Source organism: Haliotis cracherodii, unplaced genomic scaffold (assembly GCF_022045235.1).
Source record: "Haliotis cracherodii isolate W230 unplaced genomic scaffold, xgHalCrac1.p SCAF_13, whole genome shotgun sequence".
NCBI lineage: Eukaryota > Metazoa > Mollusca > Gastropoda > Lepetellida > Haliotidae > Haliotis > Haliotis cracherodii.
The window spans coordinates 38,347,185-38,375,054 of NW_027266268.1; the positions used below are offsets into that span (position 1 = coordinate 38,347,185).

A 27,870-nucleotide genomic window follows, 5' to 3' on the forward strand; every position below is an offset into this window, starting at 1 on the left:
CTGCGTTTCTTTACATGCTCTCTCGGGCCCATTGTCGTGGGTCATTAGAACTGGTTGAAGCTGAGGACCTACAACATGTTGGCGATGGCTGTCACCTCGTACAGGTAGGTTCCGACTGATATGTGTTACCTTTACTGTTTTACCGTTCAAAGTTTAACGCGTAAATGTGATAAACGTGTAAACTGATTCTATCACTGGATCAGCACGACAGGATTTTTTATTGTGGTGTATTTATGGATTGTACGCCGCGGGTTCACTAAGCACATATGCTATTGATAGTCACGGTTGATCAATAATCAGCATCTATTGAACAAACATAGAAGGGAGCTCGTTCTTACTGAACATACGACGTCATATGAACCTTTGCTTTTTGGGGTTTAACCTCGGTTTGCCGGAACCCTGAATGTTATGATAAGAGATTAAATGTGCCGGCAATTTAGATGTTTATCTAAAGGATAGGAAAGAGGAGGAAGTACCGCAATGTGGATAGCGTATTCAGAATGAAAATAAGTTGTTGGCAGGGCTCAAGTCACCAACAGAATATGCTGATTCTGTGGCAAGATTTATTGGTTTGTGAGTTAAAATGTATGTGAAGTGTAAATAATTAATTTAATTTCTGACTTTAAGTTTATTTTTAAGTTTGTATGTATGACACATGTATGATTTATAATGTTCTGTATGTACATGAGAAATAAAATAACGAAAGTCATGTTGCCCTCTTTTAAATCCCTTTTTAATCCTCATAATCCCTCTATTGTACACTTGTCAGTAATGGTTGGGTAATTTTTAACCCAGAACAATAGGTGCCGGCAAACCGAGGTGTCCCCGCTTTATGAACGGACCCGTGAAGATTCCGGGATAGAATAGGTCTTCAGCAACCCATGCTTGCCGTAAAAGGTGACTGTGCTTGTCGTAAAAGGCGACTAACGGGATCGGGTGGTCAGGCTCGCTGACTTGGTTGATGCATGTCATCGATCCCAATTGCGCGGATCGATGCTCATGATATTAATCACTTGATTGTCTGGTCCAGACTCGATTATTTACAGACCGCCGTCATATAGCTGGAATATTGCTGAGTGCGGCGTTAAACAACAAACCAACCAACCAACTTTTTGAACGTGCGTATCGACTACATGTATGGTGGGGTCTGGGTCTAATTAGTCGTTTTCTTGTCATAAGAGGCCTCGGGGTCAACTGGATCGGAGGGTCAGGTGGTCATGCTTTGATGAGTGCAGATAATCGTATCCTACGGCTGTGGAATTGCTCATAATAACTGTATTGTCTTTACGCATGATGTGAAGTGGGAGTATGTCGAAACAAAGACATTTATTCATGGTGTAAAACTTCTACAGTTTGGCTGTGTGCGGCATTAAACAAACAAACAAAGTACTGATTATGGTTATTTTATCACACATAACGTGACATCTAGCCGGGATGACAGAATAACTATTTACAGTTTACTACGTTTATAACAAACACGCTTATTACGAACTGACCGTTATAACGAACTTATTTTCTAGTCTCCGCCATTTGTTGCATATATGCTGTATACATGCTTATAACGAACTACGGTCATTACGAACTAAAATTAGCGGTCCCTTTGAGTTCGTTATAACCGTAGTTTACTGTACAACAATAAAAACTTCAAGTCATTCTTCAATTACATTACAATGAAAGGGTATGCCAGGACCATAACCTCTAATGATATGAATTATATTTAGGGCCTTGCGGATAACAAAGGTGTTAAAATTACAGGCTGATTTTCACGATACGCGTTATGTGAATGAGACTGCTGCTTTTAAAGAATGCTTTGTATTCGTTGTTTCAAACCATCTCGGTGTATGTTGATTCCCATGTTTAACAATCGGATACCATCCAATACTTTAAAATATGCACGGTGTATATGTGTGCCCTACAAAGTACTTGTAGAGGCAGTTAGTTTCGTTATGGTTAGTTGTTGGGGGAATGTTATCAATCCAGACATCAGTAATTATAGTATTTACAGTTTTTTTAAATCGTCGACTTACAAAGTTATCAGATGTTGAGCATTGTTGTATAAATTTAAGATATTTGATATGGAACAAGTTTCTAATAGCAGAGATGGAATGATAAGAACAACGCATATTTCTCCTACAGATCTATTTCTGTATCGTTGTTTGAATGAGAGAGTGAGTGAGTTGGGTTTAACGCCGCTTTTAACATTATTCCAGTCATATCACGGCGTGTCAGCTTAATGTGGGAGGAAAGCCCGAAGTGATGCAGGTCTCAGACGTTTACCACTTTGGTGAAACCCACGAGCACGGGTATGGTGCTGACACACCTAGAAACATAATCGGGGCGATTCGATCCCACAATCCTAGGTTTCTGGCGTGCCCAAGGGACACAACTCTGTACAGCGAATCGCGGCGCCTTAGACGACTGGGCCACCCGTGCCCCGTTGTTTGAATGAAATATGTACAACTTTAGCTGCTATTTACACATTGCGTCTTCGCCACGACACTGAAAACTGACACGCAGGCTTTATATTCTATCCAGGGTAGTCTTGTTCAAGTAACAAGTTTGATACGGCAGAGATGGAATGTGAGTGAAGTGAGTTAAATTTTTCATCGCATCGGCGATATTGCAGCCATATCGCGATTGATGGAATGTGAGATCTAATGAGTGAGTGAGTGAGTGAGTATGGTTTTACGCCGCTTTTAGCAATATTCCAGCAATATCACGGCGAGGGACACCAGAAATGGGCTTCACACATTGTACCCATGTCCGGAACCGAACCCGGGTCTTTGGCGTGACGAGCGAACGCTTTAACCACTAGGCTACCCGACCGCCCCCTGAGATCTAATGTGTTTTCTCCAACAAATCTATTTCAATATCTCTGTTTGAATGCAATATTTACAACTTTAGCTTCTATTTACAAATTTAGTTTGTTTGTTATGTTAGTATGTTAGTTTGTTGTGTACCGCTATTGTATAACCAGGAGCGCTATTGTATGTACCAGTGCGTAGACGGGAGTGGAAGCGGTTAACGTTGAACAGTATTTCAGCCATATTAGTTTGGTTGTTGTTTTCTGCCGCAATCATCAGTATTCAAGCTGTATGACGACGGTCAGCTAATAATCGCGTCTGGACCAGACAATCCAGTGATTAACATTATGATCATCGATCTATGTAATTGGAATACGATTACATGCATCAACCAAGTAAGCGAGCCTGGCCACTCGATCCCGTTAGTTCCTCTTACGACAAGCATAGTCGCCTTTTACGGCAAGCAAGGGATGCTGAAGACCTACTGTACCCTTGATCCTGACGGGAGTTCTGTTAGGAGGAGGCCGGGGTAGCTGTAGCTGGTCACGTTATCTGTAGTCATGGATCCATACTTGAAAACACTTGTATTTCTGCCACTAATTGACGGCTTTCAGAAATGGATGATCTTTGACTTTGTTAACTGACATTATATTTCGGTGGCACCTTGTGTTCAAACGGTCCAGCAGCAGGTTCCTGTTATCTTCAATGTCGGCGATGATGACCACGTCGTCCACATAAGCAAGTATACTGACACATTCGTCGTCGACAGCTACTCCAGTGACATCTCATTTATCGTTGTGATTAGATCAATAACGTTCACATTAAAAAGAAGGGAGATAGGAGACATCCCTGTTTTAGTCCACACTTGATTTCAAACCAAGCTGTATAGTGTCCGCTGAGCAGCACGCAGCCCTGAAGATCTTCATATAGCGACACAAGAGAAGAAACTATTCTGCCACTAATCCCGATGCTTCGCTGTTTTCCCCAGGATATATGCCAATCACAGGCGTTCCTGACCGCCTCCGTGGTCTAGTGGTGGAGCGTCCGCCTGGAGAGCGAAAGGTCTGGGGTTCGATCCCCGGCCGCGTCTTACCAAAAGACGTGAAAAGATGGTACTTGTTGTTACCCTGTCTGGCGCTCGGCATTAAGGGGCTCAAACAAGGACTGGTCGGTTTGGAGTCAGTATACTGTGTCTGAGTGGGGTATTCATGTTAAACTGCGGTATGGTATCTCAGTGGGCTAGCACTATAAATCGGCATCAGTCCGGACTAGTACAAGTAGCCACCCCCACACACACGTGCATGCACGTCGCTATATAAGTGCAATAATCTTGGACGGGACGTTAAACCCAACTTCACCTCACCTCACCTCACCTCAAGGCTTTCCTCAGGCAATGAAGGTCGATTGCTTGTTACTTTTCCAGATCTCGATTACGAGTATACATGCATATGTCAGGGTTGATATATGTTCTACTAATGACCGTCCTCTTCTAAAGCCATTTAGAGAGTCTAATAAAAGGTCATGAAGTTCAGGATACTTACATAATCTGTTATTGAGCACACCACGGTACAATTAATATCACCCTGCTTGTGTGATGCGTCTGTACGACATAGGATCCCTCGTATCTTCTGCTAAGCTCTCTGGGTAATAAAGCCTCGAGCTCTTGCCCACTCAACGAAAAAGTATATATAAGAAATATAGACCATTTTCAATTTCATTATTTCAACGGGAAGTCATACCTCCATCAGAATTGTCTGTAATTAAGATATCCTCATTCGTATCAGAAGTAAAACTTACAGTTCAGTACATTTGCATATGCCTTTCTCGAAGTCTTCAATTCCTTATCTTTATCACATAAAGCCTCTTGGCTGTGGCAGGATCCGCAGATCATGGGCTCGAATTCAAGGTCCGCTGTTGACCCATTGACATCACCATACTCACCTTGTGCCAATGTGTTATACACCCTCGAAGTGTGTCACCTGGAGTCTCACAGGTCGTGACTGGAGCAACGTCAACGGCGACGTTAACCCCAAACCGCTCACTAAATTGCATTGTAGTGGCCATCGGCATCCTTTTCCGTAAAAACAATGTAGCCACAGGTCGTAAACTTGCGCCCTAGTTTATGTATCATCTATTAATACGAGGAGTGGTCAAACAGTCTGGTCAGCCAGCACCTGTAGTCACATCACTTCACATCCAAACTCCCGGTTGGGGGACACGTCTGGAACATAATCTTGATCATAACGAACACCCTGCGGGGAGTTTACGTCTAATTGCGTCATGGTTGACGTTTCAGATGAAGCAACCTGTATAAACCCTGCCGAGAGTTTAAGAATGATTTTGTCATGGCCGACATTTAAGGAACAACAAAATTAATAGCACCACTGCGGCCATATTCATACACAACGATCGTGAAATATATTAGTGAATGATATTATATAATAATGGACTATTTATTAAGGCTCTACCTGTATGTGAACACAAAAATAGAAAATCAACTTCGACGAAAAGGTATCTATGGCATGCATTTTCTTCGGTCAAGAAAATCGGTGTCCATTTAAGAAGAAGCGAGATTTGTGATGTTTTGAAAAAATAATGTTTGAGGCCAAACGCTTTCTTCACCTCAAATGTGAAAACTGACATGAAGGATTAATTATATGTCACGTATTGTTTGAACTTTTGACGAATTCTGAAATCGACCCATCTTTGCCCCCACTTTATATGCCCGTCTTATTTTTTTCAAGACTAGTTGAAAAGAGTCTTGTTACAACGAACTATGCAAACAGTCCTCGGCTCTAATAGTATGGCCTTACACAGTTGGTGACCTGTGACAGCCTCCTCGTCCTCGACCCCAGCTTAGACTGTGACTTTCTACAGCGCATTCCACAACAAACGTTCCGTGACACACACACATATCCCTATCCGGACAATGGATGAAAAAACTGCTTGTCACTCTGACTTCTCAGCGTACATAGTAAGCAAGTGAATGCCGCTCAATGTATGTCATTGACGGATTATTATCATTATTACTATACTCAACAACAAAAGTTCCTGTGACACCAATATTTTAGTGTATTTTTCAAACAAGTAAAGTTTGGTTTTCAATATTGTGGTACATGTATGGAATCAAATCACAAAAACGCAACTGCTGTAGAAAAGCATGCATTCCATGCAAAAGTTGACTTTTATGCAAGCCCCATGCCTTTCACTACCCTAGAATGGGTATAAAAACATGTGCGTTAACGGGATTCCATATGCATTGTTTAGCATCGTGCTGACAACAACCACTCAGAAAAGCAACAAAATTACGCAATTATTCAACTTTACGAAATGCCACGCCTGTCCGAAAATGAGCGTTTGCGAGCCATTGATATGCTTGAAGCAGGATCGAGTCAACGTGGTGTTGCAAGTACAATCTAACGTCCACAGAAACACCATTTGGCGTTTATGGCAACGTTGGCAACAGACGAATGCAGTCAGAGACCATCCTCGGAGTGGCAGGCCACGCGTAACCAATAATCGACAAGACAACTGGATTCGAACAACATACCTACGAAATCGATTCCAGCCAGCAACAGTGACTGCAAGAAGCATCCCTGGCCTTCGACGAATACCTTCACAAGCCGTACGCTGCCGCCTCAGATACAGCAAGACAGAGGACCCGTTTGATAGTGGTAGAGGGAAATCTAAATGAAGAGCGCTTCCGCGACGAGATCGTCGGCCCCGTTGTTTTACCGTTTTTATGTCATCATGGCCCAGGCATTATCTGGCACTATCGCTCACTATCACGGATCTCTCCCTTCCTATCATAAATGGCTCCCTCTCTATCACAGATCTCTCTCTCTCTATCACAGATCTCTCCCTCTCTATCATGGATCTTTACCTCTCTATCACGGATCTCTCCCTCTCTATCACGGATCTCTCCCTCTCTATCACGGATCTCGCCCTCTCTACCACATATCTCTCCCTCTCTGTCGCAGATCTCTACCTCTCTATCACGGATCTCTACCTCTCTATCACGGATCTTTCCCTCTCTATCACGGATCTCTACCTCTCTCACGGATCTCTACCTCTCTATCACGGATCTCTCCCTCTCTATGACGGATCTCTCCCTCTCTATCACGGATCTCTCCCTCTCTATCACGGATCTCTCCCTCTCTATCACAGATCTCTCCCTCTCTATCACAGATCTCTCCCTCTCTATCACAGATCTCACCTTCTCTATCATGGATCTCTTCCTCTCTATCACGGATCTCTCTCTCTCTATCACGGATCTCTCTCTCTCTATCACGGATCTCTCTCTCTCTATCACGGATCTCTTCCTCTCTATCACGGATCTCTTCCTCTCTATCACGGATCTCTCCCTCTCTATCACAGATCTCTCCCTCTCTATCACAGATCTCTCCCTCTCTATCACGGATCTTTCCCTCTCTATCACGGATCTCTACCTCCCTATCACAGATCTCTCCCTCTCTATCACAGATCTCTCCCTCTCTATCACAGATCTTTACCTCTCTATCACGGATCTCTACCACTCTATCACAGATCTCTCCCTCTCTATCACAGATCTCTTCCTCTCTGTCACGGATCCCTCCCTCTGTATCACGGATCTCTCCCTCTCTATCACGGATCTCTCCCTCTCTATCACAGATCTCTCCCTCCCTATCACAGATCTCTCCCTCTCTATCACGGATCTTTCCCTCTCTATCACGGATCTCTCCCTCACTATATTGGATCTCGTCCTCTCTATCACAGATCTTTCCCTCTTTATCATGGATATCTCCCTCTCTATCACGAATCTCTCCCTCTCTATCACAGATCTCTCCCTCTCTATGCTTAACCATAGGTCAATATTTAACAGGCACTTTAGTACTGCTTCGTCCACATGCATAGTGTTCACATAAAAGTGTCGCAAACGGTGTCCCATGACTAACGATATATGATTAACCTAGCTATACATGATATACGAGGGCTGGCTGAAAAATTCTAAGCCTAACTGTGAAAGACCCGTACCAAGTCGATGGATTTCATTTATTTCTCCACATAGTCCCCTTCCAGGTTTACACACTTTTGTCAGCGATGCTGCAAGGCCTGGATGCCTGTCAAGAAGAAGGTTTCTTCAGCCACCCTAAACAAATCATTCACAGCGGAAATGACGTCATCATTACTAGGAAAATGGCGACTGGCTACTTCCTTTTTCATTTTGGGAAACAGGTGGAACTCTGACGGGGCCAAATCCGGAGAATAAGGGGGATGGTCAATGAGTTCGAAGCCACAATCATGGATCGCTGACATGGCAACCACCGATTTGTGAACAGGAGCATTGTCTTGGTGGAACAGGACTCCCTTAGTGAGCATTCCCCGTCGCTTAGCTTTGATAGTTTCAGGCAACTGTCTCAGTGGGTAAGCATAATATCTTTCATTGATAGTCTGGCCTTTTTCAAGATAGTCAATCAGCAGAATACCCTTGGAATCCCAAAAGACTGAAGCCATCACTTTTCCAGCAGAAGGAACCGACTTGGCTTTTTTTTTTTTTGGGGGGGGGGGGGGGGGGGCGCTTGTGATTAAGGATGCTTCCATTGTTTAGACTGAATTTTGGTTTCTGGTTGAAAGTGACGAATCCAGATCTCATCAATGGTTACAAATCGGGCCAAAAAATCATCGGGATCTGCTTCAAAACGGCATAAATCAGGAATCTGACACGTTTCTGATCCGCTGTCAAGAGCTTTGGCACCCATCTTGCAGAAACTTTTGTCATTCCTAACTCGTTCGTGATAATGTGCTCAACCCTCTCATGAGAGATGCCCACAACACTGGCAATATATCGAGTGGCCAATCGTCGATCAGCCATCACCATGTCATGCACCCGGGTAATGTTTTCCGGAATGGTTGCTGTTGAAGGCCTTCCTGGACGCGGGTCATCGTCAAGGCTCTCTCTGCCACACCTGAATTCCGCAGCCCACTTCTTTACATTGGAAAAGGAAGGGGCATCATCCGCTAAAGTGGAGACCATGTCAGCATGTATCTGTGTTGGAGTTAGCCCTTTCAGTTTCAGGTACTTGATGACTGCCCTATAGCCAGTTTTGTCAATTTCTGGTGATTTCAATGGGTAGGTTCACAAGATGGTCTGGTTCAAAGACAATAATAACACAGTTGCAGTTCTTATGTCTATGATTCACTAAATGATTGTACTTGTTGGTGGCAAAAGTTTGTTTCAATCCGATTGAGATATCCCACTTAGGCTTAGAACTTGTCAGCCATCCCTCGTACATTTTACTGTGTTTCCTGTTTGCAGATGGGCACTGTTCTTCGTGACGCTGCTGCACACGGGCTCAGGGTACGCTCCCTACCGAAATAAAATACCCAACGGTCACAATGTCCCCAGCCCCTGCAAGCCCGGGGAGACGTGGGCAGGGGTGGGGCACAAGCTGATGGCGGGGGGCGGGGTCAGGAACACCTTCGGACAGGATTTTGCAGACAATGGCAGGGTGAGTGCAAGTTGTGGATAAAGTCCGACCATTTGATATTGGGGATGGGGTTGGGTTGGGTTGGGTGGGGCTGGTTGGGGTGGGTGGGGATCATAGGTGGGTGGGGGATGATATTAAATCGAAAGCCCCTAAGGCATGTATGATAGTCACAACATACCACACAACCATTTTATCTACCCATAGTGACGTACAGATTATATTTCAGCACAGCTTCATTTGATTTCCATGACATGTTTGTTTTTGCGAGGTAGACACGGTTTGCCTCTGGCGGGTCTTAGGAAACTCGATGTGTACATTAAACATACAAAACACACACAACGCATCAGGCACCCATGGTTCGGCCGGGAAATACACACAGATATAAAAAAAAAATTCAGACATCCTAATACAAATAATTTCATACTTTAAAGTTTACACTGTTTCTTTAATGCTGATTGGCTAAATGGGTAGTCACGTGATCTGATATTTGGCGTTCATACACCTGTGAACGGACAGAAAAGTTCACACGATGTAAACATTTTTGTGTGAAACTACTTTCCGGATTTCCCCGAATACTCGATCGGTGTTTACGGTCAACTCGTTTCTTTCCATTTTCTTTTTAATCCCTGCTGTTTTCAGCAATATAATTGATTTAGTATTTTTGCCTGGTCTTGTAACATTTCATCTGGTGTTTGATGTCGTCTAGCTGCTACATGAAACAAAATGGATTGTCCTTACGGTGATTTGGATATGGAATTGCCTTCTATCAATACTAAAAACGCAAGTGAAGAAAATCAATTCTGTAAAATTACTAAGGTGAACGAAATTGATTTATTGAGCGATATTGACTTCCACTCCTTGTTTTCGGAAATGACATGAATCTAGCACCAAAACAATTGCATATGAAAACAATGTTGTAGACTAGATCTTCCCTGCTCAGATGTGGCCGCCGACACAGATCAAAGCGACTGCCCCTGATCAATCCCAAACTAAAACCCGATTCACAATCGTATCGGAAAAAAACACCTCCAAGATTTTGAGAAACCAAGACACAGCAAATCAGCAAATAAAATTAATCTTGCTTTTTTAAAAAAATAGGTAAGGAAAGAAACTTAAATCAAAAGAACAAAAAACCTGCCTACCTGTTTTATCGATTGGTCATCGGGGACGAGAAAATACCCGTAGACGGAATTACTATTCCGGTTTCTGAGTTGGCCGACTTTCTCCGTGCATTCTAGGCCGAGAAGCGGCGGCACATGAGTGACGGGGCACGGAAATGATGCTGGCATCAGGTCATACAGTAGGTCCATCTCAGGTGACAAGAAACACCAGCCAAGTAAACTATTACAGCACGCGCGACAAATCACAAACGCCAAATATAACACACTCTGACACAAAACACACAAGTTTCAGAGCACCCCGTTCAATACCCACTGGTCCATTCCACATCGTTAGCGATTATCCAAACACAACCAACACATTCATAAATCAGTGATATTCCCAATTGCTAATGCCATGGGAGGGTTTATACGTCGAGTATTTTCCATAACTGTTCCATAAACTTCATTTTCAAGTATGAATTTCATCCTCATGCTCCCGTTCGACTCGAAATGCACCGCTTAACAAACTTATTTGACGTCATATATACATCCACATTTGATGGTTGACCTCGCCTCGGTACGTCTAGTCATGTTTATATTTTTTTCACTTTCCTCTTACCTATTTTAAAGATTTTAATCCCAAATATCGTGGGGAGTGGGGAAACGTATGTGACCGAGAGCCGGCAAATACCGACAAAATAACCTTGTTGCAATGTTCTTCCGCGAAACAAGAGGACTTTGAATTTAAGCAAACCTTGTTTATTGGGCGAGACCAATAAACTACAAAGTATGAAATTATAAGAATTTACGTCAGTTTGGATGGGTTCATTTGTAATCCAAGCAATAAAACACCCAGTAAAAACGTTTTTTGTCACCCCAGGAATGGACAAGAGCGTTGTGTGAGAAAGATTCGGACAGTGACGGATTGACCAATGGTCAGGAACTGGGCGACCCCAACTGTACCTGGTCACAGGGAATGACAAACCCCACCGGTTCAACGCTATCCCACCCAGGTGAGTGTGAGATGTGTCACATGACCTAGTTAATGGGGTTGAAGCCTACCTTGAATCCCGAATACTATCCAATTTGTAACTCTCATTGCTCACCCTTGAATCCCGAATCACTTAACATAAACATCATAAGCATTGAGAAAAGGGTGCGATTCGATGTTAAATTTCCCCCAAAATTTCGAAAATGAAAACATTATAAACATACTTTAACGTACACCATTAAGTTGTTTCAAATGTTAAATCTCCGTACCCCAGGTGTGTGTGACCCCTGGAACGACCCCAAGTGTCTGGCCAGAGACGAGAGTTGGGTACTGACGGCCTGTCAGTCTTCGGACTTCACCTGCAATGGCATCAATGACGTCAGTACGTATCCTTCCCACTGTATGGCGGGGAATCAAGTCTATATTTGTGTGTGGATACCCGCTCGAGTACATACCACCCCACTCTGGAAGGGACAAGTAATGTCCATTCCACCCATTTGTTGTTAAGTTGATGCGATGATTATTATGACCCATAATATGACATGCTTTAGACTGACTGTGGACCCCATTCCACAGAGAGGTGTTATTGCTTCACCGATGCCAGCTATATATTTTTAAACAGATTATGATATTCGTAGTTTACAACCGCTTCATTGAGTGGAGTGTTCTACAGGGTTATGTACCTTGGTCCTACCAAAATCTGCTTTCGTGGATTCGTTCCAACGTTCCGACCCCCGCTGGTATACCTGGTCAGTCTGTACCATACCTGTTCTCGTGGGTTTCACAAAAGTGGTACATCATCATGTTATTTTGGTGATAAGGCTTGCCTGGGTTTTTGTATTGAGATTAGATATATTTCAGCTACAGCTATAAAATCAGATATCTAAAACGGTAAACCCCGAATGTTTGATTAAGAAATACATCTTGTAGCAATGTGATTTTTTGCGGAAAGCATTTTCTTTTTTTAACAACCTGAAGCATAATTATTTTTTTCAAGTCCCAATCTTGTACATCGGAGCACCCGGTTACAGATACATCCCCTTACTCACTTGTACATCCACGCACCCGGTTACAGATACCTCCCCTTACTCACTTGTACATCCGAGCACCAGGTTACAGATACCTCCCTTACCAACTTGAACACCCGTGCACCCGGTTACAGATACCTCCCCTTACTCACTTGTACATCAGTGCACCCGGTTACAGATACATCCCCTTACTCACTTGTACACCCGTGCACCCGGTTACAGATTCCTTCCCTTACTCACTTGTACATCCATGCACCCGGTTACAGATACCTCCCCTTACTCACTTGTACACCCGTGCACCCGGTTACAGATACATCCCCTTACTCACTTGTATACCCGTGCACCCGGTTACAGATACCTCCCCTTACTCACTTGTACATCCACACACCCGGTTACAGATACCTCCCCTTACTCACTTGTACATCCGTGCACCCGGTTACAGATACCTCCCCTTCCTCACTTGTACATCCACGCACCCGGTTACAGATACCTCCCCTTCCTCACTTGTACATCCGTGCACCCGGTTACAGATACCTCCCCTTCCTCACTTGTACATCCGTGCACCCGGTTACAGATACCTCCTCTTACTCACTTGTACATCTGAGCACCCGGTTACAGATACCTCCCCTTACTCACTTGTACATCCGAGCACCCGGTTACAGATACCTCCCCTTCCTCACTTGTACATCCGTGCACCCGGTTACAGATACCTCCCCTTACTCACTTGTACATCGGAGCACCCGGTTACAGACACCTCCCCTTACTCACTTGTACATCTGAGCACCCGGTTACAGATACCTCCCCTTACTCACTTGTACATCCAAACACCCGGTAACAGATACCTCCCCTTACTCACTTGTACATCCGTGCACCCGGTTACAGATACCTCCCCTTCCTCACTTGTACATCCACGCACCCGGTTACAGATACCTCCCCTTCCTCACTTGTACATCCGTGCACCCGGTTACAGATACCTCTCCTCACCCAACTGTACATCTGAGCACCCGGTTACAGATACCTCCCCTTACTCACTTGTACATCTGAGCACCCGGTTACAGATACCTCCTCTTACTCACTTGTACATCTGAGCACCCGGTTACAGATACCTCCCCTTACTCACTTGTACATCTGAGCACCCGGTTACAGATACCTCCTCTTACTCACTTGTACATCTGAGCACCCGGTTACAGATACCTCCCCTTACTCACTTGTACACCCGTGCACCCTGTTACAGATACCTCCCCTTACTCACTTGTACATCTGAGCACCCCGTTACAGATACCTCTCCTTACTCACTTGTACATCTGAGCACCCGGTTACAGATACCTCCCCTTACTCACTTGTACATCCGAGCACCCGGTTACAGATACCTCCCCTTACTCACTTGTACATCTGAGCACCCGGTTACAGATACCTCCCCTTACTCACTTGTACATCTGAGCACCCGGTTACAGATACCTCCTCTTACTCACTTGTACATCTGAGCACCCGGTTACAGATACCTCCCCTTACTCACTTGTACATCTGAGCACCCGGTTACAGATACCTCCTCTTACTCACTTGTACATCTGAGCACCCGGTTACAGATACCTCCCCTTACTCACTTGTACATCGGAGCACCCGGTTACAGATACCTCCCCTTACTCACTTGTACATCCGAGCACCCGGTTACAGACACCTCCCCTTACTCACTTGTACATCTGAGCACCCGGTTACAGATACCTCCCCTTACTCACTTGTACATCCGAGCACCCGGTTACAGACACCTCCCCTTACTCACTTGTACATCCGAGCACCCGGTTACAGATACCTCTCCTTACTCACTTGTACATCGGAGCACCCGGTTACAGACACCTCCCCTTACTCACTTGTACATCTGAGCACCCGGTTACAGATACCTCCCCTTACTCACTTGTACATCCGAGCACCCGGTTACAGACACCTCCCCTTACTCACTTGTACATCTGAGCACCCGGTTAGAGATACCTCCCCTTACTCACTTGTACATCTGAGCACCCTGTTACAGATACCTCCCCTTACTCACTTGTACACCCGTGCACCCGGTTACAGATACCTCCCCTTACTCACTTGTACATCCGAGCACCCGGTTACAGATACCTCCCCTTACTCACTTGTACACCCGTGCACCCTGTTACAGATACCTCCCCTTACTCACTTGTACATCTGAGCACCCGGTTACAGACACCTCCCCTTACTCACTTGTACATCTGAGCACCCGGTTACAGATACCTCCCCTTACTCACTTGTACATCCGACCACCCGGTTACAGATACCTCCTCTTACTCACTTGTACATCCGAGCACCCGGTTACAGATTCCTTCCCTTACTCACTTGTACATCCGAGCACCCGGTTACAGATACCTCCCCTTACTCACTTGTACATCCGAGCACCCGGTTACAGACACATCCCCTTACTCACTTGTACATCTGAGCACCCGGTTACAGACACCTCCCCTTACTCACTTGTACATCCGACCACCCGGTTACAGACACCTCCCCTTACTCACTTGTACATCCGACCACCCGGTTACAGATACCTCCTCTTACTCACTTGTACATCCGACCACCCGGTTACAGATACCTCCCCTTACTCACTTGTACACCCGTGCACCCGGTTACAGATTCCTTCCCTTACTCACTTGTACATCTGAGCACCCGGTTACAGACACCTCCCCTTACTCACTTGTACATCTGAGCACCCGGTTACAGATACCTCCCCTTCCTCACTTGTACATCTGAGCACCCGGTTACAGATACCTCCCCTTCCTCACTTGTACATCTGAGCACCCGGTTACAGACACCTCCCCTTACTCACTTGTACATCCGTGCACCCGGTTACAGATACCTCCCCTTACTCACTTGTACATCTGAGCACCCGGTTACAGACACCTCCCCTTACTCACTTGTACATCCGTGCACCCGGTTACAGATACCTCCCCTTACTCACTTGTACATCTGAGCACCCGGTTACAGACACCTCCCCTTACTCACTTGTACATCCGACCACCCGGTTACAGATACCTCCCATTACTCACTTGTACATCCGAGCACCCGGTTACAGATACCTCCCATTACTCACTTGTACATCCGTGCACCCGGTTACAGATACCTCCCCTTACTCACTTGTACATCCGTGCACCCGGTTACAGATACCTCCCCTTACTCACTTGTACACCCGTGCACCCTGTTACAGATACCTCCCATTACTCACTTGTACATCTGACCACCCGGTTACAGATACCTCTCCTTACTCACTTGTACATCCATGCACCTGTTTACAGATACCTTCCCTTCCTCACTTGTACATCCAAACACCCGGTTACAGATACCTCCCCTTACTCACTTGTACATCTGAGCACCCGGTTACAGATACCTCCCCTTCCTCACTTGTACGTCCATGCACCTGTTTACAGATACCTCCCCTTCCTCACTTGTACATCCGTGAACCCGGTTACAGATACCTCCCCTTCCTCACTTGTACATCCGTGAACCCGGTTACAGATACCTCCCTTCCTCACTTGTACATCCGTGAACCCGGTTACAGATACCTCCCCTTCCTCACTTGTACATCCGAGCACCTGTTTACAGATACTTCCCCTTACTCACTTGTACATACGTGCACCCGGTTACAGATACCTCCCCTTCCTCACTTGTACATCCGAGCACCCGGTTACAGATACCTCCCCTTCCTCACTTGTACATCCGAGCACCTGTTTACAGATACCTCCCCTTCCTCACTTGTACATCCATGCACCCGGTTACAGATACCTCCCCTTCCTCACTTGTACATCCGTGAACCCGGTTACAGATACCTCCCCTTCCTCACTTGTACATCCGTGAACCCGGTAACAGATACCTCCCCTTCCTCACTTGTACATCCGTGAACCCGGTTACAGATACCTCCCCTTCCTCACTTGTACATCCGTGAACCCGGTTACAGATACCTCCCCTTCCTCACTTGTACATCCATGCACCCGGTTACAGATACCTCCCCTTCCTCACTTGTACATCCGTGAACCCGGTTACAGATACCTCCCCTTACTCACTTGTACATCCGTGAACCCGGTTACAGATACCTCCCCTTCCTCACTTGTACATCCGTGAACCCGGTTACAGATACCTCCCCTTCCTCACTTGTACATCCACGCACCCGGTTACAGATACCTCCCCTTCCTCACTTGTACATCCGTGCACCCGGTTACAGATACCTCCCCTTCCTCACTTGTACATCTGAGCACCCGGTTACAGATACCTCCCCTTCCTCACTTGTACATCCGTGCACCCGGTTACAGATACCTCCCCTTCCTCACTTGAACATCCGTGCACCCGGTTACAGATACCTCCTCTTACTCACTTGTACATCTGAGCACCCGGTTACAGATACCTCCCCTTACTCACTTGTACATCCAAACACCCGGTTACAGATACCTCCCCTTCCTCACTTGTACATCCGTGCACCCGGTTACAGATACCTCCTCTTACTCACTTGTACATCCGAGCACCCGGTTACAGTTACCTCCCCTTACTCACTTGTACATCCGAGCACCCGGTTACAGTTACCTCCCCTTACTCACTTGTACATCCGAGCACCCGGTTACAGATACCTCCCCTTACTCACTTGTACATCCGTGAACCCGGTTACAGATACCTCCCCTTACTCACTTGTACATCCGAGCACCGGGTTACAGATACCTCCTCTTACTCACTTGTACATCCGACCACCCGGTTACAGATACCTCCTCTTACTCACTTGTACATCCGAGCACCGGGTTACAGATACCTCCCCTTACTCACTTGTACATCCGAGCACCCGGTTACAGATACCTCCCCTTACTCACTTGTACGTCCGAGCACCCGGTTACAGATTCCTCCCCTTACTCACTTGTACATCTGAGCACCCGGTTAGAGATACCTCCCCTTACTCACTTGTACATCTGAGCACCCGGTTACAGATACCTCCCCTTACTCACTTGTACATCTGAGCACCCGGTTACAGATACCTCCCCTTACTCACTTGTACATCCCTGCACCGGGTTACAGATACCTCCCCTTACTCACTTGTACATCTGAGCACCCGGTTACAGATTCCTCCCCTTACTCACTTGTACATCTGAGCACCCGGTTAGAGATACCTCCCCTTACTCACTTGTACATCCGAGCACCCGGTTACAGATACCTCCCCTTCCTCACTTGTAGATCCGTGCACCCGGTTACAGATACCTCCTCTTACTCACTTGTACATCCGAGCACCCGGTTACAGATTCCTCCCCTTACTCACTTGTACATCTGAGCACCCGGTTAGAGATACCTCCCCTTACTCACTTGTACATCCGACCACCCGGTTACAGATACCTCCTCTTACTCACTTGTACATCCGAGCACCCGGTTACAGATACCTCCCCTTACTCACTTGTACATCCGAGCACCCGGTTACAGATACCTCCCCTTACTCACTTGTACATCCGTGCACCCGGTTACAGATACCTCCCCTTACTCACTTGTACACCCGTGCACCCTGTTACAGATACCTCCCCTTACTCACTTGTACACCCGTGCACCCTGTTACAGATACCTCCCCTTACTCACTTGTACGTCCGTGCACCCGGTTACAGATACCTCCCCTTACTCACTTGTACATCCGTGCACCCGGTTACAGATACCTCCCCTTACTCACTTGTACACCCGTGCACCCTGTTACAGATACCTCCCCTTACTCACTTGTACACCCGTGCACCCTGTTACAGATACCTCCCCTTACTCACTTGTACGTCCGTGCACCCAGTTACAGATACCTCCCCTTACTCACTTGTACGTCCGTGCACCCGGTTACAGATACCTCCCCTTACTCACTTGTACGTCCGTGCACCCGGTTACAGATACCTCCCCTTACTCACTTGTACGTCCATGCACCGGGTTACAGATACCTCCCCTTACTCACTTGTACATCCGTGCACCCAGTTACAGATACCTCCCCTTACTCACTTGTACATCCGAGCACCCGGTTACAGATACCTCCCCTTACTCACTTGTACACCCGTGCACCCGGTTACAGATACCTCCCCTTACTCACTTGTACATCCGAGCACCCGGTTACAGATACCTCCCCTTACTCACTAGTACATCCGAGCACCCGGTTACAGATACCTCCCCTTACTCACTTGTACACCCGTGAACCCGGTTACAGATACCTCCCCTTACTCACTTGTACACCCGTGCACCCTGTTACAGATACCTCCCCTTACTCACTTGTACATCCGTGCACCCGGTTACAGATACCTCCCCTTACTCACTTGTACACCCGTGCACCCTGTTACAGATACCTCCCCTTACTCACTTGTACACCCGTGCACCCTGTTACAGATACCTCCCCTTACTCACTTGTACGTCCGTGCACCCGGTTACAGATACCTCCCCTTACTCACTTGTACATCCGTGCACCCGGTTACAGATACCTCCCCTTACTCACTTGTACACCCGTGCACCCTGTTACAGATACCTCCCCTTACTCACTTGTACACCCGTGCACCCTGTTACAGATACCTCCCCTTACTCACTTGTACGTCCGTGCACCCGGTTACAGATACCTCCCCTTACTCACTTGTACATCCGTGCACCCGGTTACAGATACCTCCCCTTACTCACTTGTACACCCGTGAACCCGGTTACAGATACCTCCCCTTACTCACTTGTACACCCGTGCACCCTGTTACAGATACCTCCCCTTACTCACTTGTACATCCATGCACCCGGTTACAGATACCTCCCATTACTCACTTGTACATCCGTGAACCCAGTTACAGATACCTCCCCTTCCTCACTTGTACATCCGACCACCCGGTTACAGATACCTCCCCTTACCAACTTGAACATCCGTGAACCCGGTTACAGATACCTACACTTACTCACTTGTACATCCGTGCACCCGGTTACAGATACCTCCCCTTACCAACTTGAACATCCGTGCACCCGGTTACAGATACCTCCCCTTACTCACTTGTACATCCGACCACCCGGTTACAGATACCTTCCCTTCCTCACTTGTACATCCGTGCACCTGTTTACAGATACCTCCCCTTACTCACTTGTACATCCGTGCACCCGGTTACAGATACCTCCCCTTACTCACTTGTACATCTGAGCACCCGGTTAAAGATACCTCCCCTTACTCACTTGTACATCTGAGCACCCGGTTACAGATACCTCCCCTTACTCACTTGTACATCTGAGCACCCGGTTACAGATACCTCTCCTCACCCAATTTTACACCTGAGCACCCGGTTACAACATTTCGGAACATATTGAGTAACATTGCGACCAATTTCCATCTAGACGTGCGAAACATGGATCTGAAGATACCCAGGACTGCCGTGCCACCAGCTGAAACAACCTACATGTGTCAGATCTTCTCCATCCCCAACGACACCGACTACCACATCATTGCCAGCAAGCCCATCATCGACAACGTCAACATCATGCACCACGCCGTCATCTTCGGCTGCACTGAAGGTAACAGTAAAGTAAACCAGGTAATCAGAGTGAAAACTGTAGACATTCAACCCGTGACAATGCGGGTTTGACAGATCCCAGCAACCTAACCTTGACAAATAACTATAGCATGTGGAGATGCCTTGACAGATAGACCCCCAGTCCACGTTTACCAACTGCTGCATCCACTCCGATCCCAAACCGTGCACACACACACGCACGCACGCACGCACGCACGCACGCATGCATGCACGCACGTACGCACACACACACACAGAGGGAAACACACACACAGAAACACACACAGGGAAACACATAGAGACACACACATCAACACATAGACACAGACACAGAGACACAGAGAGAGAGACACACACATAAAACACATAAAGATACACTTACAGGCACGCAGACACACCCATACACACACTGACACACTTACATACACTTGTGTTCAAACAGACATACACACAGAACACACACACACAGAACACACGCAGACACACTCACAAACACATAGAGAGATACACACACACACATAGACGCATAGAGAAACACACAGACACACACACAGAAACACACAGACACACATAGATACAAATGTTCACACACAGAACACACACAGACAGACACACATAAAACACACAGACAGACAGACACACAAACAAAGAGAGACACACCCAGAAACACACATAGACAAGCACACACTGGCACACACACAGAGACACACATGCATGCACATGTACATACACATACACACCCACAGAGACACACACAGAACTCACAAAGACATACACACACCAACAAAGAGAGTGACACACAGAGAGATACACACAGAAACACACATAGGCTTACACAGACACACACACAAAAACACACACACACACACACACAAAGACACACACAGAAACACACAAAAAGACACACAGAGACAAGCACACAAACACACACACAGAAACACATACATACACATTTGCACACACACACTCACATAGACACAAGTACACAGACAGACACAGAAATACACTCACACGCACACGCACACAGGCAGAAACACATAACGACACGAACACAGACACACAAACACGCAGACATACACATACACACACTGACACACTTACATACAAATGTGGACACAGATACACACACAGACCACACACAGACACAAACAAACAGAGAGAGAGGCACACAGAGAGAGACACATACAGAAACACACACAGAACACACACACAAACACAAAGAGAGAGACACACAGACACGCACACAGACAAACCGACACACACGCAGGACACATACACAAACACAGAAATAGAGACACACACAGAGACACACACACACACATACACAGACAGACACTCATAGCGACACAGATACAGAGAGAGAGAGAGACACACACAGGCACACACAAAGAGACACACCGAGAGAGAGAGACATACAGAGAAACACACCCAGAAACACAGACACACACAAAGAGACACACACAGGCACACACAAACATACACACGCATACACACACAGAGACGAAGACACATATAGATACACCGAACACACATAGAAAGACACACACACAAACAGAGTGAGAGACACATACAGAGACACACTCAGATACACAAAGAGAAACACACAGAGAACGCACAGACAGAGAGAGACACACACAAACACACACAGACACACATAGCGACACACAGAGATACACATACATACACTCAGAGAGAGACACACACAGAAACACACAAAGACACACACAAATAGATACACAGATACACACACAAACACAAAGACAAACACAGAAAAACAAACAGACACACACAAAGAGACACACACAGAGACACACATACATCCACACGTGCGCACACATAAACATACACACAGACACACATACATACACATTAGCACACACATATACACACACGTTCACATACACACACAGACGCACACACAGACACACACACACACATACACTCACAGAGACAGACAGAGACAAACACACACAGACACACATACAGACACACATACACTCACAGAGACACAAACAGACACACATATCCACTCAAAGAGACACACACATAGATAGACACATTCACATAAATACACACACTGGCACACGCACACAGGCAGGCAGACACATACACACACATTCACACATACATACAGACAGACACATGCACACACACATACACACGCGCACGCACGCACACACACACACACACACACACACACACACACACACACACACACACACACACACACACACACACAGACACACGCAAAAGTTTTTTAAATTGTTCAACATCTGTTGGTATGACGCGACCGGGTGAATAAACCACCGACATTCCTGTCCAGGCGCTCTGGCCATGCAGGTGGTTCTTCATGAAGGAGGTTTGACCGTCTACTCCTCTTTCAGACGAACCTGAATCCCTTGCTCCCTTTACTTGCGGCATGCTTCCTGGTGGGAGCTGTCGGGCCGTCACAAGTATCTGGACACTGGGCAGTTCAGGTGACTGCATACACGAGTCCGTGGGATTCAGGATGGGGGTACACGGCTTCAAGAAGTTAGCTGTTCAGGTAAGTTGCAGCTACTGCCATCTGTTGATAGGATGGCCTCCTGATATTTATATGCAATACTTGAATGAGTAAGTGAGCTTAGATTACGCTGCTTTGAACAACATTGCGGCTAAATCACTAAGTGGACCAGGTCGTTTACCACCATAGTTTAACCACTTCAATCACCTAAAATACAAATTTCAGACACAATAACAGATACTAGAAACCTTTTAAATAATAATTGATGAAATGTATTAAGTTCATCCCTGGCCAATGCAGTCCTCCTATTGAAAGAACAAAGCCTTCTCAGAAGGGAACATATATACCCGTTACCGGGAAAATACTAATAATTCACTTCAAATAGAAGTAATATAACCTTGCCTATAAAAACATTGAAAACAATATTGTGCTACGCCAATGTATTCATATTTATATTTCGATTCAACCTTTTAGAGAAGCATAAGTTGGTAGAACAAAAAACACAAATTGTAAACTGTTTCGCACCGGAAGCTTTGCGCTTTGTGACATATCCGGTAAAATGTGCGCATGCGTAATGTCCTTAATTATGGAATGTAAGTAAACATGGAGACATGTATCTTTCCTTGGGGCGATAAAGCATAAACTGCTCTGCTGATATTAATTTTGGCCAAAACTATTTTACTTCACTATTTAACAACTGACAAACGATTCGACACTGAGAACCAATGAATGCCATGTTCAGGGTCATCCAATCGCAGCCTACAAGAACTCGGCCAATGCCTGCTTTTGTGCAGGGAGACCGGAGACCAGTCAAGTGTCATTCTTTCTAACTCATTCACACTTTTCACAGCTGCATTGGAACAATCCCGAAAAGAGGAGTGACTATTTCGACCAATCAGGAATGACGATCTACTTCACCCCGGTCCTGCGAACTTATGATGCAGGTATTCTGACAACTGGTCAAGAGAACCTTCTGATCCCACCTGGAGAACCTAGTGTGAAGACCCTGGCCAGAACCCCCGGTTCATGTACCAACCGTTCCTTCACAGGGACAATTTATGTAACAGCAAGCCTGAACCACATGCATTACCTGGGTAAGTGCTGTTTTAATAATGATAATAATAATGCTTCAGATAAGGATGAAAATAACATCTCCAATATATAGTAGTATAAACAATGATGATAATAAGAAAGAGAATTTATGGATGTTGACTTCTTTATAATGAGGAACACGATGTTTCGGAGTATATGCTTAATCCTTTATCGCCTGATGAAGGAGTAAGCATCTACTCCGAAACGTTGTGTTCCTCATAATAAAGAAGTTGACATCCATAAATTCCTTATTTTCTATCACTTCTAAATGCCTTTCAAAGACTTGATAACGATAATGTTTACAACAACAGCACTAGTGTAATAATAGTGATAAGAACGATGACCATCATAAAAATAACGTTATCAGCAACAAACACAATGTAATAATAATAACACAAATATTGATAAAGAAGCCTCCATATTAAAAAGGAGTATGAGGCTTAATAGAACAGTTTGTGTAATGTGAGGATTCACTGCGCATGAAGAACAACATCTCTTGTAAGACACACTACCCCGGTACAGACTGATAACTGTAACTGTTTTCGAGAAGTCAACCGGGGAAGTAGTGAGAGAAAATGGGAAAATGGAGAAGCTTAAGAGACAAGCCGTTATTGAGTACATGCAAAGAGCAGGTCACCAAAGGAAATACACGATAGAACTTTATGATGTCATAATAGTGGTGCGGACTTTACCACAAAACATTACAAAGGTCGCATCCTTTTCTCTGGGGATTTCCGTTTGTATAATACATGCAAGATATCTGCATATCACTGAAGTACAGTAAACTACGGTTATAACGAACTCAAAGGGACGACTTATATTAGTTCGTAATAACCGTAGTTCGTAAAAAGCATATATACAGCATATATACAACAAATGGCCGGGACTAAAAAAATAGTTTGTTATATCGGTCAGTTCGTTATAAGCGTGTTCGTTATAACCGTTGTTTACTGTAGTTCAAATGTTATGTTGAAAAGTAAAGTAAACATATAACCAGAATAAACGCGATCTTCACTGATAACTCTCTTCACAGCTGAATATATTCGGCTACACCGATACCGCATCACTAATCCCCTCGCTACAACCATGTGATGTGTCGTGGTATCAGGCTCAGTTTCGAATAAAAATTATGTGTCTCGAATCTACGTTTTAAACCTCCAAATTGAAAAAACCCCATAAGGTTTATCTCCAAAATATTTCAAGAGATTTGTTTGTAATTTGTTTTGACGAACATATTATGTAGTACTTTCAGAAACTACTAATAAATATTTGTGATGTTTGTCATTCTGTATGTACCTCCATAGGGGGCAGGGGTGGTGGCCCAGTCGTTTAAGGTGCTGCAATTCGCTGTGCAGAGTTGCGGCCATTTGGCGTGCAAGGAACCTATGATCGTGGGTTCGAGTCCCAGTTCGAGCAGATTATGTTTCTAGGTTTGTCAGCACCATACCCATGCTCGTGAGGTTCACCAAAGTGGCAAACGTCTGAGACCTGCATCACTTGGGACTTTCCCTCCACATCAGGCGAACATATATATATCTGATATATCTGATACACTGTTCAAAATGGCTTTAAACCCAACTCACTCATTTATGTGCTAATTTGTAAATCATCAGGAATCTCCCAATCTCTGGAGCTGTACAGGAATGGCGTCAAAGTCCGAGATGTTGCAAGTGACCCTAAATATAACTATGACAACCCACTATTTCACAAGTAAGTGATCACACATATAACTAGTAATTTAACTCTTTCAGATAATTTGTATAAAAACTTACAACAGTGAAATGAAACCTCCTTAATGCAGACTGTACAGTGCCAATTTATTCGTCCGGTTTAACAGTTATCCGGAATAACGAGTCTTCGTTTCAGAGGAAGTTTCCCCTTTAACGTGCAAGTTAAGCCTCCATATACGTAACGTTCACCGGACCATATGGCTGCTGCTGGTCTCAGTTACATCAGTAAAATAGAAGAGAAATGTTAGTTTCGGGCTTTCTTCACAGTATCTGGTACTTTTCCTTTTAGCAAACATAATTTATATTTAGTGTATAATTATAACTGATATATCAGGGTAGTCCTAAGATGTTGTAATTGTAAGTACGGAGTTGTGCTCATAGGTTTCACTAATGTGGACTTACTAGCCGTGGTATAACTTACTACTGTTGAACCAAACTCATGCCTGTTGTCAATGGATATACTTCACAAGGCGATTATATTCTGGTATCTTTAGAAAAATGTGTAAAAACATAACAAGAAATCCTATCTGATATGATGAGGATCCGATAAGCCAACTGACTCTAAATTAAGGCGTCGACCGTAAGTGTAAGTCGCTGTTGGGGATAAAGCTAAAGCACACATGGACGTAAATACCAAACACTGCTTTCGCGAACACCCCGTGAACACCACTGATCTTCGATGATCCAGTCATACAATTTTCACCACCATGTCACCACAATATAAATGATATTGTTGATTGTAAATGATTTATGCACAGATTCAGTGACCCCATTGAGATCCGACCTGGTGACGAGCTGAGGACGCATTGTGAGTTCGCATCCTCCAAGAAGTCTACGACAACAATGTTCGGTGCTGCGACGTCCGACGAGATGTGCTACAGTTTCATCACCTACTACCCTCAACAGAACTCCAACAGTCCATTCCTCACCAACTTCAAGAGCATTCCGTACTGCATGCTTTACACTGAGAACACGTACGAAGGTTGTGCTTGGAGGACGATTTCAACCGACCCCGAATTATTGCAGCTTTATGGCCTTGTGGACACCAATTGCAACTTGTTTGAGAAGTGTTCGCCGGCATGTTACAACGCCATTCAGACAACAAAGCGGCACAAATGTTTCCAGGGCGATATATGGAAATATAACCTCTATAAACTGTTAAGGGTCAAGAGCACGGTCACGTTTCTCATGAAGTTACGGTCGTGTGAGTGTGAAGACGTTGCACCCCCCTCAGCACCCCCTACAGCCCCCGACGCAGTCTCCAAGCCTGACAACAGCACCTGTGACTGGGCAGGCTTATATGTTCAATCGGTTGGAAACCCACTCGACACCATCTTCATCAACGTCACCGGCAGTTGTGCTGCTACGGGCGACTGTCTCCAGGAGTGCGTGCCTGCTGTCAGGGCTGCGAGGGAACATCCGTGCTTCCAGGGAGCTGAGTGGGAACACGGACGGCGCTACCTCTATGAAAGATCAAACTCCAAGACTCTGGAGTTTCTCTTGGACTTTGAATCCTGTAATTGCGAGTTGGGGATCGCTGCTACACCCCCTACTACACCTGCTACTACACCTCCTACTGAACCTGCTACTTCACCTACCACTGAACCTCCTACTTCACCTGCTACTACACCTGCTACTACACCTGCTACTACACCTGCTACTGAACCTGCTACTTCACCTACCACTGAACCTCCTACTTCACCTCCTACTTCACCTGCTACTACACCTGCTACTACACCTGCTACTACACCTGCTACTACACCTGCCACTACACCTGCTACTGAATCTGATACGAAACCTACAACGGGTGCAGTTTCATTTCAGTATAGTTATCATCACTTTGTTCTGATAACAATCATTTCCATCTTCAGTGTTCTTGCTTCGTGAAGAGATACGATAAACCAACTCGATATACCTGTAATGAGATCCAGTGACTAAGCAAATGAGGTTATCTATCCAGATCTCTTTTCGATGCCATGCCTTCTATTTTCTCTTTCACGACATTCTTCAAATGCTGGTTGTTTACGTAAACAAGCTTGGCTTCACATTAACTGTGTAATACACATAATGAAGTCCACACGTCGTGTTTTATATATTACTGTAACGTTGTAACCACCCGCTTGTCAACTGCTGTTGTTACTGTAACTTCTTTCTCCTACCACTACAACTACTATTGCTACACCTACTCCTACTGCTACTGATACTACAACTACTACTACTGCTGCTGCTGCTGTTACTACATATTCTACTTCATCTGCTACTGTTTCTACAACTTGTACACTTCTTCCTCCCACCCCTACAACTACTATTGCTACAACTACTCCTACTGCTACTGTTACTACAACTTCTACTCCAAGCACTACTCCAAAGTTTTACTCCTCTTTCTCGTCCTATTACTACCAAGTCTACTATTTCTGCGACCACAGCATCTCCTACTACTACGGGTACAACAACTACTACCACCTCTACTATTATATTTTGTAATAAACATAATGACTTACATGTATGGTATTTTCGTAATTACTATGACGTTGCCACTACCTACTTGTGATTTGAGATTCGCCACTCGCGATTTGCTTGTCCTGGACGGGCTAAGGGACGTAACTCCGTACATTATGCATGCTGACAG

General features: G+C 45.3%; 1 protein-coding gene across 1 annotated transcript; it reads left to right on the forward strand.

Annotated features, from left to right (window-relative positions):
- On the forward strand, positions 1-27,743 carry LOC139459905 (uncharacterized). The gene is made up of 9 exons (XM_071241629.1): positions 1-104; positions 9,100-9,292; positions 11,252-11,384; positions 11,637-11,744; positions 19,741-19,917; positions 22,301-22,461; positions 23,270-23,513; positions 25,125-25,221; positions 26,000-27,743. Exons 1-9 carry the CDS (start codon positions 76-78, stop codon positions 27,126-27,128), a joined length of 2,271 nt encoding a protein of 756 aa, XP_071097730.1. The 5' UTR covers positions 1-75; the 3' UTR covers positions 27,129-27,743.
- The last annotated feature ends 127 nt before the right edge of the window (positions 27,744-27,870 follow it).